General features: G+C 41.2%; 1 protein-coding gene across 1 annotated transcript in view; it reads right to left on the minus strand.

The window, feature by feature from the left end:
• DENND5A (DENN/MADD domain containing 5A) overlaps window positions 1–13,401 on the minus strand; it is a 51,705-nt gene extending 38,304 nt beyond the window's left edge. The window contains exons 1-4 of the mRNA XM_010144410.1: window positions 13,329–13,401; window positions 3,306–3,377; window positions 2,608–2,717; window positions 1,289–1,949 (exon numbers count right to left, since the gene is read on the minus strand). Of these exons, the coding sequence (XP_010142712.1) occupies window positions 1,289–1,949; window positions 2,608–2,717; window positions 3,306–3,377; window positions 13,329–13,401 (916 nt within the window). The remainder of the gene's footprint in view (window positions 1–1,288; window positions 1,950–2,607; window positions 2,718–3,305; window positions 3,378–13,328) is intronic.
• Window positions 13,402–15,152: the final 1,751 nt, after the last annotated feature.

Here is a 15,152-nt window from a genome sequence, read left to right on the forward strand (position 1 = left end):
GAGCGGGCAGAAACGGTCATAAAGAGCCCGGCCACGGGTCTTCAGCTGCAGGGATCTCCTCGGATTCCATATGCCTGTGTGTGCAAACTAGAAACTCAAGCATTCCAGAGCTATTTCAATCTTCTTCAATTAGCCATTGATCAGACGCTTGAAAAGCGTCCAAGAAAAAGAGCTGAACCTATTAATATGACTTGGAAAGAGAACCCAGAATACAGAAGACTAGTCCAGAAGGGAGCCGGGTTCCAGCCCCGGAGAAAAGAATGCCTGTCACACAATGGCCTGAAAGAGATGAGGGAACGCTGCTCCGATATCCCAATGCACGCACTGCTTTTCCTGCGCAGCTTCCCACCGGCCAGGCACTCGCGCTTCGCCGCAGCAGGTCTCCAGCACAGCCGCAGGCCAACCAGACTGCGTCCTTCTCCAGACGGAAGAGCTCTGGCTGGATTTTCCACTGGTGGGATGCAGATGTCCGCGTAAACTCTCAATAAATCGCAAACATACAAACGCCTAACCCATTTCTGGAGAAACCATAAAAACGGTTTGTCTGCTAGGCAAGCACTTCTAGATTTTTCTATGGATAGTAACAAAGCAATTTGTTTTTTAAACCCAAGAGAGTAACCACTATCAAGTATAATAAGATTTTTTTACTGTGTTTGAATCACTGTATATTTTTCCCCTGGTGGTTAACAGTGTTTATACAATGCGACAGCTGTGACATAAGACCCTGCTGCCATTATACACTTTCAATCATCTTGACGATACAGGCAAAATCCATCTTTGGCTTTAGTCTGTGCACACCCCTCAACACACAGACATCCGTATTTCATGCTTATAGAAGAATGCTGATAATAACTGCAGATTGTATTCTGTAACTAGTTCCCACTTTTATTCTATATATTCCAGTGACAGCTCAATGGAAGAAAATATCAAAAACAAATGTCAGTAACATTACGGACTACCCCTGGATTTGTCCTGGGGTCTTCTAGGCTTCTTTACCATTACTACAAAAGAGTGTTCAAAATGCAGTCCACTTTAAACCACACCATTATGGATGGGTGGGCATTAGCAGCTGGGGACAAAAGAAAGGTGTCTAAAACTAGGAGCCAATGCAACTCCAATTCTTTTCTTTACATTAAAACCTGCACATAGATCAACCTGACTGCATTAGCATGCTAATGGCATTTTAATGCAGCTATTCTGTTGTTTGTTTGTTTTTAAAATTCAAGAAACAAAAAGACCTTGTGACACTACAACGACAAGACAAGAAAACAAAAAACTAAGTACTCACGCTGTGAATAAAGCAGTATCTGAAATTCCAAGAGGGCACAGGTAAAGAGTTGAACCACATTTTCTACTCCAAGCAATTCAAAAACTTCTTTAACTGGAAAATCAAATAATGGTAGTTCACTGGTGCTTGGCCTCTGACAGATAATTGGTCCATAAACACCTGAAAATTTTAATGACCTTCCTGCTGGCGGAAGAGGAACCTCATAGAGAATGTTGTAGATGTAGCTTTCTAAAGGTAGAGGTGGCGGCTGAGGTGAGGTCACTGCTTGGTGAAGTTGTTCCAGTACTTTCTTACAAGCTTTCATGAAAGACATTGGAGTAATCAGACAAATGCACTTTGAGACATAGAGCGTGTCTCTGCTGATGTCATAGGAGTTAAAACGCTGTAGCTTTGAAACAGAAGTGCCATTGCAGTCTCCCGTGCTGCTGCAGCTATCTTTGTCATTTGTGGGTGGAGTATGAAGAATGTCATATTCAGCATTGTGCATATGATACAACGTCTGCATTGCGCTGCAGATCTGTTTGCTAGTAACTTCCTCAAAAAATGTGAGAGAAAATCCAAATGTCCGTGAGCCATCTTCACGAGTAATAATAAAAGAGTGGAACTGAGGTTCTCTGGAATCTGCTTGTGTCTTGAAAGCAAGCCCTTTAGGCATACACAGCTATAAAAAGGGGGGAGGGAAGATAACAGCCATTAAAATACACTTTTCTCTTCCCTGCCTCCAGAAACACTGGTGAAAATAGGATTTAAGAGTCCACAGACCGCCACTGCATTTCACTTTAAATTCTATTAAGTGTTATATCTCTGCACAATACAGTCAGAAAATATGAACATATTAAAAGGGCTGTATACAGTTTCTATTGAAACTCATAACCGTTTTGTCATGAACCTCAACGGGATTAAAATAACAGAATTCAAACTCAGATAGAGGAAAGTATTTTGGTCTAAGACCAGAAACCTGACAGAGAAAAGTACTACAGTTTATCAAGAAACCACACTGCATTCCATTAAACAGAAAAATCATGCACAAATGGCATTAATTGCAGACTGATCTAATTCTCTACCAATTATTTAGAACATAACAAGAAAATTGTAAAAGAGAAATAAATCCTCCTAGGAACTTAAGTTTTAACTTAATTTCCTTTAAAAAACATCTCAGTGAAATGAAAAAGCCTTTTCAGCCTCAACAATTTAGACAGGTTAATGATTATTTCCAATCTACGATAAACTTCACACCTTTTTTGTCAAAGAGAACACAGGTGAATCCCTTCAATTACTTAAGGAGGTTTTTGATTTAAAAGCCATTAGGCAATACTGACCATTCCCACCGCATCCTGGTCAAAAGGGTTCCATTCAACATTTTCAGGATAGCGAGCGAGAACTTTGGATTTGAATGTGCGTCTTAATGGAGTCTGTTCAAAGTTCTCCCCTGCAGGTGAAAGACAAATACAGAAATAAATATTTCATTCTCTTTTTAAGCTCAAACAAGGCCAAAAAGTAGGACATCAGCAGGCAGATGCAAGGATAAGTGAATTAAGCACACACTCCTTTTAAGAGAAACAGAAAATGCAAGACAGTTAGTTAGCATATAATCAGACTGCCGATATCAGCCAGGATTAGCACTGTAACATTTCTGTGCTGTTAAGTATCTGTGCTTCTCCTTAAGAACAACTATGTTGAGACTGTGGTCAGGACAGCAACTCTGCTCCTCAGATATTTCAGATTCTTGTTAAAACATAGCTAAAGCTTCAGTTTCAGTGAAATTCTGTTACTGAAGAAAAGCACAAACAGACAAGAAGCAAGGATGATACAGGTTTAAGATAGACATACAAGTGCCATCACTTAATTTTGTCTTCAAGACTTATGGAAAAAGGGTATTCAGCATCTATTACAAGAAGTTAGCTGTGAAGGGAGAGTCTAGAAGGTTAAAGATCAAGAACCACATAAATGCCCATGAAGATAAGGTATCAGATGAACAAAAAATTGTGTATTTTTTCCCCCACACTTTTTCCTTTACCTTCTGTTGTACTTGAAATGAAACGGCTGGCACCATCTCGGGTTTTAGAGGCCTGTATATACTGGCATAAAGCTATATAACAAATAAAAACAACACTGCATTATAAATTTCATACTGTCGACTGTAGTTACGTAGCTAACACATACCAGTAAAAAACATAAAAGCATTCTACACGGCATGCACAACGGACAGTCTGCTCTCCTAATATGCTTTTCTTACACAAACCAATTTCTTATTTCAGGTACGTATTTCTGGGAGGAGATGATCACTAGATAACAGAAGCTCACAGTTCCTATATACACGACCAGAATACTGATGCAGCAGTTAAAATTAGTTGCTTGTTCAAATGGAATTTTTACATGTGAAGCTATAAAATACTCCCAAAGAGAAGCGGAGGAAACTAACCCCAAGAACAAGCCCGGTTCAAGGCCTTGAGAACTCTGTGAATTTAAGCGGCATGGTCCAACTATCCACAGATGCTATCCACCCACTAGACTGGCTGATACAGTCTTGTTTGTGAGCTCTCCGCTTTCCACTACAGCAACGATTGTTCATTGTGATAGCACAGACCTTTCTGCAGTAATTCTTCTGAATGTGTGTAGTTGCTTAAAAAAAAAGTGCATGCAACTGCGTATCTTAAAATAAGCTCAGCTATCTCACGAGAATGCAGTTAGCTAAACGAGCATGCAGCTGTTGACAGCTGCACTAACAATCAGGCACAATTGCATGAAATCATACACTTCATATAAATCAAACTATTTCAGCAACACCTGCAAAAGAGAAAACACTTCAACTCCTCACTGGTTTGGTTTTTTGGTTTTTTTACATGCAGCAATTACATGGCAATATAAATTGATTTCAGAATTGGCTGGGCTTGTTCTGTGCTGTTACAGTAATATTTAAAGTTCAATTTCTAAGCTTAGAGTCTTTATTTCATACATTTACTTCCACGAAGTAGCCACACATAGTTGTAACACTGCCTATCATCATCATCATGGCTTGGCTTCGTGAACAAAGATCTGGGAAGGGCTTTTCCCACGCTCACTGCAGGCGATGAGTGCGCCCTTCGGGGCTGCGCGGTGCATTTTTTAGGTGAGGCGCAGCGTGCGCGGAACTGGCTCCACCCTTTACACCTGAGGTTCATCTGCCAGGGCCTGGCGAGCCTGGACGGTGACAGCGAAGTCCTCGGGTCGTAGGTTTGGTTAGAGTGTCCTTCTGTTAGATGATGGATGCCTTACAGAGCTAAACGAGCTCCATCTGCCCGGGTTTGGAGTCAGAGTTGTCCTCCTCCTAGGATGGCTGCCCGAAGGCTAGTGAGCCCATCCTGCCCGTGGACACACTGTGTCTGACCCTTCAGTTGAGACCTGTCTGGCTTGGGAGACCCCACCGGAGGCACATGCCACCACCAGCACAGCTCTCGACCTCACGTGGGCACACAAGCTCCTTCCCCACGGCAAGGGGGTGCCCGTGAGAGAGTCGGTGCTCTACCTCCGGACATCACAGACCCAGGCACAGTGTGACTGCCTATAGACCATAAAGAACCTAACAAACACATTACACCAAACAAACCTCTGTTTCCATAGACTGCTCAAGAAGTCCTTTAAGAAGCCTTGTAATGCTGGATTTTATTTAAACTAAGTCTTAAATACTACCTCAAACAGGGAACTTATCCCGAGTCAGGACCTAGGACAGGTCTCACAATATATCTATTTTGCTAATCCTCTGGTTTTAGCATTGAAATTAACGAAGAAATTGTTTTTCCAGTTTGTCTGAAAAATCAACAGCTCAGATGATTTTCATACCAAACCACACAGCTACGCTACTTATTACTTTGTTCAATAGCATCATTGTTCAGAGGGGGAAAAAAATGCATATTTGGGAAAATCTGAATCAAGTATAGAGAGGGATAGTTAAGAAAAAGAGAATACAACATCACTGAAATATACCCATCTTGAGAAAGAGCAGAGTCTATGGCAGAAAACATAACAGTACTTCTGCAAGGACTAAAAAAATCTTAAAAGATGAAAATAGGCTCTTAAAGAAACTTCCAGTCTCCCAGGAAAAAAAAAAAAAAAGAAAAATGGCTAAAATGCCACATGTCTATTTACTGACACAAACATACACGCAAGTAGAGTCCTCTCTAAAAGACATTTTAAAAATAAGTCAGGAGGTTTAGCACACCTACTATTTTCTATATTTATATCTGTGCCGATGATGTAATGTCAACTCTTAGATAATTGAGGAAAAACCTCAGACATTTACTAATCTGTTTTGTTCCTGGGGAACCGCCTTCTGTATTTGTCTTCAGGAAAAAAAAGTCTTCCCAACACAGTAATAAGAAAACCGGTTAGATTGTAGAACTTGTAGTTTCAAATTCTTATAACCCCCCCAGTATATAAACAATTACAAGTTTCTACTGAGAAGTGGATTCACTGTTAGCAAAAGATGAATTTTTGACTACTCAAGAGAGGAGGAAGACAAGACCTTTTCAAAAGGCTGGGAATTCTCACGGAAACCCACCAGCACAGACACGCATCTCTCACTCCATTCCCAGCCCTTTTTCGACTATGCCATTTGCAAAGCCCTGTTTACCACCCGGACCACGGGGAGTGCAATTTATGGTTGCTCTCACTATTATCAGCTGCGTGAAACCATGCTAAGTAGTCACATATTTCCTGTCCAACCCTCATGCGTAGTCATGAAATAAGCTAGGCCTGCATTGACACCTATTAACATGCGCACACACACCCCCCGTAAACTGAAGCCATGCCTGCCGCTCACTTTTGTCCTCTTATTCTATTGCTTACAGCAATAGAAGCAACACATATCCAGACAGATTGCTTGCAAATTTCTAATGCCAATTCCCAACAAAACTGTGAGGTGATTCTAACAATTCAGCTTTCCCTGCTGAGTAGTGTTTCTTTGTAAGCATGCTTCCAACCCGAGATTCTTCTTCTCTTCAATACATCAATCAATCATTCTGCTTTGTAACCCACAACCTGACATGAAAAACTTCCATTCACGTCATAAAGTTCCGTCTAGTACAGAACAGTACCGTGAGGCTTAAGTTGTCCTTAATTAGCAAAAGCAAACTGGAACAAATAACCTGCCGGGGATACTTTGCAAACAGAACTTTTTGGAACTGAATGACAGCCTTTTGTGCATGCTGTCAACTCACTATTTGCCTTTAGTTTTTAGACGGTGACTGTAGTATTGCAACTCCAAAAATTACTCAAGATTTATGCAAAAATTATGTACAGGAGCTTCTCCCTGCATAGTAGCCAGGAAAAAGCCTCTGGGCAGCTACTTCAGAGGCAGACTCTAGCTCAATTTTCCGTCTATGACAATAAAGAGGTAGTCAGAAGCAACCGCAGTTCCCAGAAAAAGTGCCTGATAACAGAACTAAGTGGTCATACAATCCTGAATTTAAAGAGTCGTTAATCCTGCCACCTTTGTTTGTTCATTGAGTCTGCTGATCTGCTCGAATTAATTAAAAAACAAATGCATACAGAAAGCTCTAATGATTCTGATTAAGCTGTTTGTTGTTTTCACCCTGCCAAGCAGCTTCTTTCTTCAAATTCCTGTGATACAGCCTGTTATTAATTCAATTCAGTCAGTCTTGGTCTACATTTATTGTACACGCGACATCTTCAATTTAAAAAATACTAGATAGCATAGAATCAAAACATTAATTTTGTATCCTCCACATAAGGACACTCTTACAGGAATCTTTTAGCATAGAGGCTGTATGTGCAACTCCTGCTGCCACTAAAACGAATGTCTTAATGAAGTGAATATAAACCAGCTTCAACATGAAACACTCATATTGCTGTAATTAAACAAATGAATAAGAACAACGTGAGTCTATACCAGCAACAGAAACTGAGCCATGTGCTTAGGGCAGCTTTCCTGTACTATTGCAGTACGCTGGAGAAACCGAGCTTAGGATTCAGAAGACCCTAAAGAACCCTATAACCCTACCCTTTACCTCCCCACTTTCTACACCACAGCTCAGGGAATCCTCCAGTGTGGGAGCCACCTCACCTTGTGCGGGGGGGCTTGAGACTGAGCTAGCTGACCACGACAGCCCAAGAGTAGAGGTTTTGCCAAGTGTGGGCCACAAGTCAGAATTCTGTCAGTCAACAAGGGGAACTGAACAGTGCCTGAATTATAAACGCTATGCACGGAACAGCCTCATTCTATCCTCCTCTCAGTTGAAAAATACAACGAAGCACAAAGTCACACTTAGGTGAAAACAGACATTTTGAAAGCCATCTTTTTAATTCTTGGGTTTTGGGTGAAAACAGAGTCATTTCAAGAACATGCCTGTCAACACATGGCTAACACATAGGGAAAAAAGTCTGAATTGTTTCCAAAGATACAAGAACGGCAGCAGCCCACAACACATTTAGGTTCATTTAAAACCAACGACCAATGTCGTAAACAGCAGAGGATTCAGCCAGCAATTGTTCTCAGCACACACAATAAGGCTATAGATATTCACGTAAATAATGATGCTTACTGAACATAAAACTACTCCAGCTCTGAAATTCATGGTCAAAGTCTAAATAAAAAGAGTCCGCTGGCAAAACAAATAGCGTGCATCCTTCTGGAATCCACACCGTAGAAAGGATGAAAGTACAGAGCAAACAAGAGCAGTTTAGGGGGAGACGGGCACTGGGGGTAAGATGTACACAGAGAGGTTTAGTTTGGATTATTAGGAAAAATTTCTCCAACGAAAGGGTTGTAAAACACTGGAACAGGCTGCCCAGGGAAGTGGTGGAGACACTACCCCAGAAGTATTTAAAAGACATGTGGATGTGATGCTTTGGGATGTGACTTAGTGGTGACCTGGCAGTGCTGTGCTAATGGTTGGACTAGATCTTAAAGATCTCTTCCAACAAAAACAATTCTGTGATTCTGTGGTTTGAGGACATCTTGATTAGTCAAAGTCACAGATGATCAAGGGTTGACCTAGTTACACTGTAAAAGCAAATACAGGTGCTTAAGACATACCTAGACATGGAAAGACAGTCAAGACAAGAATCAGTATCTTAAAATCAAAGGCAAAAGTGTTCTGTTAAAAATAAGGCTTGCCATATTTCCACTTGCCAACAGAAATGACCAAATATTCTATTTCCGAGTCTTAAGAGAGCAGACCTAGGATAATCAAACAAGTAATTAAATTATATGGTCTGTACCATACTAGATGTGAAGTGAGATGGCCATCTGTTGATTTATTCTAGCTCTTAGAAAAGACAGGGAAAAAAAGTAAAAACCCCAGAGGTAGCACTCTGGAGAACAATACTAGAACCCCATATTCAAGTATTAAAGAACAGGCCTTTCAATACCTACCTAGACAGCCATTAATATATTAATAATTAGCCAAAGTTTATTTTAAAAACAAAACAAAATATTATGTTTCCCCGATTCCTTCTTCAACAAGTATTAAACCATATATAACTCCAAAAACACCCCCTCTAGAATATATGAACTAAACATCCAAAGTCTGGCAAACTAAAGTAAGAAATTCATTAAACAAGAATTCTTGGAATAAAAAGCATGATTCAGAAAAGCTGCAGCTGCCAAATCTGCACACAAACTCCATCAATGGACAAATGCCTTCAGGTTATGACTTGTTTCCTTCCTTCCAGCTCCTCCTCCTCAAGCAGAACTGCACGTATTTCTCATCAGAGAGGACTCCCTTGCACAGCAAACCTCTTCCTCAGTCATACACAAAAAAGAGTTCTTCCCTTTTATCGGAAACACATAAACCCTCTGCCCTGCACTTCTACCCGCCCTTCCCCCGTTGGCAAGGCCACCTGGCATAGTGCAAGCTCAAGTGGTTAGACCAGTTAATTTATCACTGCAATTGGGACTTCTAACAGTTTTTACAGTGGATCAGGCTATCCACATGATAAAATCTTCAGGATCACTTTAATTTTACTGCAGCGCTGCTGTTAAAGCAGCTGGAATCGGAGGTTCATTCACTGCCTCCAACGAGCCCGGGGTCTTCAGCGGCCGGCGTGTCATTGGATTTGTAACAGATTTCCACATCTGGGACCTCCTCAAAAAATTTTGTTATGCAAGTTACTGTTCCACTTTCCCTGACAAAAGAGCTCAAAGGCAAAGGAATTCTCCTGTTCATCTTTCTAACACAAAGGTGCAAGAACGTGTTGTGGACGCACAACTGTAGCACAAAGAACCTCAAGAGGACGGAAACAAAAAACAAGAGTTCATTTAACTGTTTAGTGTAAACTCCACCAAATCCTAATACCCTCTCGATCACCCGGTACTTTGATAGTATAAATCCTTCCAAGCCCTCTAAGGCAAGTGAAATTTCAGGACTTAATAGAGAGCCATTCATCATTAAAGTTTCAGCATCCATCTAGCTGATAACAAAAGGTATTGCCACACACACTCCTGGAAGAGTTTCAAATGCTGCAACAACGAATTTAAAGCGCCACAGAAAAAGAGCTGAGGACATCTGCATTCTGCGATTGTAAGGTCAGGAAACCAAAAGCTTTTGTTTTTATTTTACGGTACCATTTCAAGGAAGGTGGGAAGGGGTGGGACAGGGAAGTGGCAGAAGAAACCATTACGAATCTAAAGCAGCTTTTTTAAAAAGAAAACAAACAAGAAAACCTACCAAAAAAAAAATCCTCAGCTTGCACCTTTAAAAGCATCCTAAACCTTATTTGTTTTATTTTTAATTACTTTGCCTGTAACACAGGATGGACACAATGTGTTTTAATCAAGACTGCCCAGCAGACATTTTCACGGAAACGTTCTAAAAACCAGAACTGTTTTACTAAACTACTTTTCTGCTTTAGCCACAGCAAAAAGACTCACAGAAAGACACTTAGGTCTGTTGCCAGCCAAACAGGAGCAGCACTCCAAATGACAATGACAGGCATTTTCATCGCACAACAGGTCTGAAATAAGTGCAACAGCAGACATCAAGGAAGTAAAAGGGTGGCTCCTCTTCAGAATGGAACACGATTCTTTTATGTGTACTAGAAATATAAACCAGAAATTAAGACAAGCATATTTTAAGTATATTTACTGTAGAAATCAGCTGTTCTCCTCATGCTCATCTAAGATGGGCAGACCCAGTGACACTGCTTCAGGAACGTCTTCGCAAAGCACAGACCACCTTAGGCAACCCTCCTGAACCACTGTGGATCCCCTTCTACAGCGATGCGACCCAGTCATCCTCAAGAGAACCAACACATGCCAGAGCAGCCCCCAGTGCAGGCAACGTTAGTTCACGGATCCTGAGCAGGGAGGCGGGAAGGCTGGGACACCTATCCGATGCCTGCTGCCCACGGTGATCTTGCAGAGCTAGAGCAACCTCACAGAGCATAAGAAACTTGTGCGCTCTGGATCACAAACCCCTCGAAGATCAGGTCAGCGTTCTGCAGACCATTCACACAGATTTCAGTCTGAACAACTTTTTGCATACGGCCCCACCGGAGCCGTGCTTCAGGGTGCCTATGCCAATTTAATCAATGGCTGCACATTACCAACCTCCTTCCTCACGCCCAGGCCTGGTGCTCCCTGGAACTCGCTACACTGAACCATGTTCAATCAGACTGGCTGGTCCTCATGCAAGGGAAGGAGGCAGGAGCACACAACTGCAGTAAGGACAGGGAAAGGGAGACTGCAACAACTTAGAGACAGACTGGCCTGGACTGCCATAAAAAAAATCTCTGCCAGATTCATTCTCGGAAATTACCACAATAAACAGCAAATCTACCAGCCTTCAGCAAAACTTTTCAATGAACTGTTTCACATTTCAACGTGCCAGACCACAGACATGAAAGAGCCAGAAAGGGACATGACAGTCTTATGCTGGTTAGAGCTGGCACTGACCTTGTTAACTGAAGGAACTTACCTCTTCCCCAGTGCAGTTCTGATTACAGCTCAGCAGGACACGCTGGGCTTGGGGAGCACAATCAGGGAACAGCAGCTGGTAATGGAGCTTGCTGAAAGCAGCAAGTCAAGGAGGAGGAACATATGCAAATAGTAGAACAGCTCATAAAAACTGTGCTTGCAGAGGAAGCAATGCACAGATCGGTACATTGCAGCCACGTCAAGACCTCTGACCACGTATTTCTGCAACAGGGTGCAACTGTAGACACAAGCAGCAGCAGCTACAACTGCAAATTCCAAACACACCCAAAGTCATTACGAAAGATTATCTGTTTGTGTAAAACCAGCCTTTTTTCCTCACTCACTTATAACTGCCATGTTTTATCTGTCTGCAGATCACTTAATCATGAAATGCAATAAAGTTGTTTTCTCAAGATGCTTCAGGATCAATATGTAAATGCATCAATACAGAGGTACACATTGCATCTGATTTTGTCTCGTCACTATTACCAGTAAAAAAAGCCAAAAAAAGGCAATACTAAGTCTGTTGCTCATCAAACCATAAGCAAAGCAGCATTTTCCTGGAAAGACTAAGAAACAAGCCTTGAGCAGAAGCACTCCAAGTAAATTCTACATCATGCATCAGTTTGTGCTGGAATGCTTGATAATTCCTCTGTGCAATAATATTTAAGCCTCCCAGGGTTAACATTCCAGTTCACTGCAAACTTGAATACAAAACACAGATCTCAAAGGGTTGTCAAGAAATTCAGAAAGAATAATTACTGCACAACATACATCAGTAAGTAATTACTTCTGACACTGTCACTTTATGTGTATTATTTCTGCCACGTGAGCCCTGCGGGTTAGAGGGAATTCAAAAGATAAGGATGAGAAGTCGCTACCAAGAACGCTCAAGTAGGACATCACTAGAGCAAAAGACGGGTAAAAACAGCTGTAGAGTTTTGTAAATCCGGGATCAATAATTTGAAGATTTAGGAAAAGGGAAAAAAAGTGCTTTATTATTTGCAAATGGCAGCATTTCCCACACAATCCAGTTAAGATGTTCTCTTTGTGTACTTTCTCTCTTGCAAGGGAAACTGCAAGGGAAACTGCAAAGAAAACAAAACAACACAAAAACCCCCAAAGGAACAAAAAGCCAAAACAACCCATCTTTGTATGCCTTGCTTTAATAAGGTGAAATTCCTACCGCTCTTTTGAAAGGTTTCGAAAGTCAGACTTGCAAACTTTAATTCCTCAGACACTGTTTTAGCATCTTTAGTCTACTCTCAAATCAAGCACCTGTAACCTGTCTCCTCTCCCACACCTCACCTAAGAGCTTTCCAAACACGCCAAAGGTGTAGCTGAATACTGAAGGGTGGACGAGTAAAGCATTTGGGGGGTTTTGAGGGGGTGATTCTGTAAAGCACACAGCTCAGTTTAACATAAAATACACACATGATAATCACAAGATAGGCATTACAGAAACATCACCTAATAAACTGTTGCTTCAAATGCAGTTCAGCAAAGTACAGCTGCTTCACTCTTACGTCAGCTCTCCCATTCTTTATTCTACATATCAGCTACCCCAGCACGTCTGCCTCAGTTCCCAAAGAGACAAAAGATCTTTTTGGCACTCAAACATGGCAAACAGCTACAGCTTCTTGGGAAAAGATAGAGGGGGTAGGGAGGAGTGGAATAAACCATTATCCAGATTAAAACGTTTCACATGTGCCAGTGTAAGTCCAGTCAAAAGCTGTTGCTGTCTACTGCCTGTCCACAGTGACCCATGTGACAACAGCGTGTGGTCCGAGCCGTGGTGTGACTGGAAGAGTTAACATCTCCACAGAGTTAACACCTTTGTAAGCAATCTCAGAGGAGCAAAGAAACTGAAAAACCTCCCTCTCACTCTCAGAATGAATCCCCAGGGGAAGAGGCACACCATTAGGGAATCAGTACCATCCATGTTATGGACAAAAAGAGGAAGGAGGGGAAAAGAAATCACCAAAAACTGAACCCAAAAAAATCCCAGAACACTTCAGCCTTTGGAAAAACCGAGCAATGGCTCCCACCAATGCAATTCACTTCTGCAGAACCTGTCGGTACAACTACCATAGCAAAGATGGAGACCTTTACTCACACGCTACTTACCCGAGGAATAAACCGCACTGCAGAAGAGCTTCACTGCAAGAATCACAGCTGGCTCCAAACCCAAATGCCGCATCTTAATTCCAAGATAAAAATGCCCAAAAGTGGAAGATACAAAACAGGTCAAATGTCAGTCAGAAAATAATCTGCTAGTTTAAATTAAACTTGCTCTTATTCTTCGTCCTTTTTCCCTTTAGCTACCCCTTACATATACCTTTGAGGCAAAGTAAAAGCCTGCAGCTGTTAAGTCTGCTGAACTTAGATATTAACACAGGTGCTGATAACAGTATTACTACATGGTCAACCACAAAGGAAACTACCACCCCAGCTGTGAAATACTAAGCATTTTATTCATTTCTGTATGTGACAAATGCCTTCAATCATTTCATCACACCTATGTTTTTCAGAGTTTATACTGATAGAAAGTGCTCTTGCAATAAACCCTACCAACAGGAAAGGCACAAAGATAAGCTGTCATTTTAAATCTGAAGCCAGCAAAATAGAAAAATAATGACACTGCAGTTACAGACTGAGGGATGAGGTGAGACAACATTTCTGTTCTGCTGGTGAGGAGAAACACTTGTGCTAATACCAGTTTGTCAGGTTAATTTTCAGTGAAGTTAGGTGAATACTATACACCAGGCATCATTTTCCTTTGGAACTTCACACGCTAGCACTAATAGAGCAGCTACTGTGACAGCATAAAAATGCCTACTCCTAATCAGTCCTGTTATGCTTCATGATCTACACACACACAGATCTTGCTGCAACACCATTAAAAACAACCAAAAAAAAAGGTATGAGATGAAGAACAATTAAAATGGAATCACATCATCACATACTAGAGTGAAAGAAGATCTGATATGGATTCTGAACAGGCACGTGAAGGGTGTCAACAGGAAGGGTATTTCCTGAACATGCAGGCTTCACCTAATGCACATTTTCATCCTCCTTTAAGGATGAAGTTCATGACCAAACTCAAAGCACCAAGGTAAGACCCTTGGCACAAACCTGAATTGATTAATTTTTGGACCAAACCTTAAAAGACCAGCTCAGACTGGGAAGAAAGGCAGAAAGATATAAAGGTGACAGATTAGCCTTAATCTTCCAGAGTAAGATTTTTAAAAAAGAAATCATCAATCTTTTCTTCACAATTATAAGCATCTTTTTTACACTATTTCTCCTTTGTAACACTGTTATTTCTGAAATAACTATTACCATCTTTATGATATGACATTCAAGACTACTAAGGCACATGGAACAGAAAACATTCATTAGAATACAGCGTCCCGGTATTTGGGTCCGAGTTCCATATTCTGTAATAGCAATTCCCAGGCTACTATTACACAAAACTCAAGCGCAATAGCAAGTTGATCTTTTATTTTGCCACTCTATAATAAACAAACTTTATAACAAGTGATTGATAAAAACTTACACACCACGGAGGAGGAAAAGAAAACAAAACCTTTAGTGAAAAAGAATGTAGAACAAAAACTCCAGCAGTTCCCTATAGTGCAAGTATTTCCACTATCATTCCGATCACATCTGAGGAGCTCAACAGACAGAGGACTCCAGCTGAAAGATGAAGTGAGGCATGATTTCATTCTCATTACCTTTCCAGGGCACAGTCATACAACCTAAATTAAGAAATCCTATCATAAAGTTGCAGCATTATGATAAGTTACATTACACACATATTTTTAGTAGTTGATGTATTTCATTTCTTGGTGGACACCAGTTTGACCATGAGCCAAAAATGGGCTTTTGCTCCAAGGCAGACAAACAGTATCTCAGGCTGCATCATGCAAAGCCCTGGCAGCAGGTCAA

Source organism: Buceros rhinoceros, unplaced genomic scaffold (assembly GCF_000710305.1).
Source record: "Buceros rhinoceros silvestris isolate BGI_N320 unplaced genomic scaffold, ASM71030v1 scaffold3611, whole genome shotgun sequence".
Classification (NCBI taxonomy): domain Eukaryota; kingdom Metazoa; phylum Chordata; class Aves; order Bucerotiformes; family Bucerotidae; genus Buceros; species Buceros rhinoceros.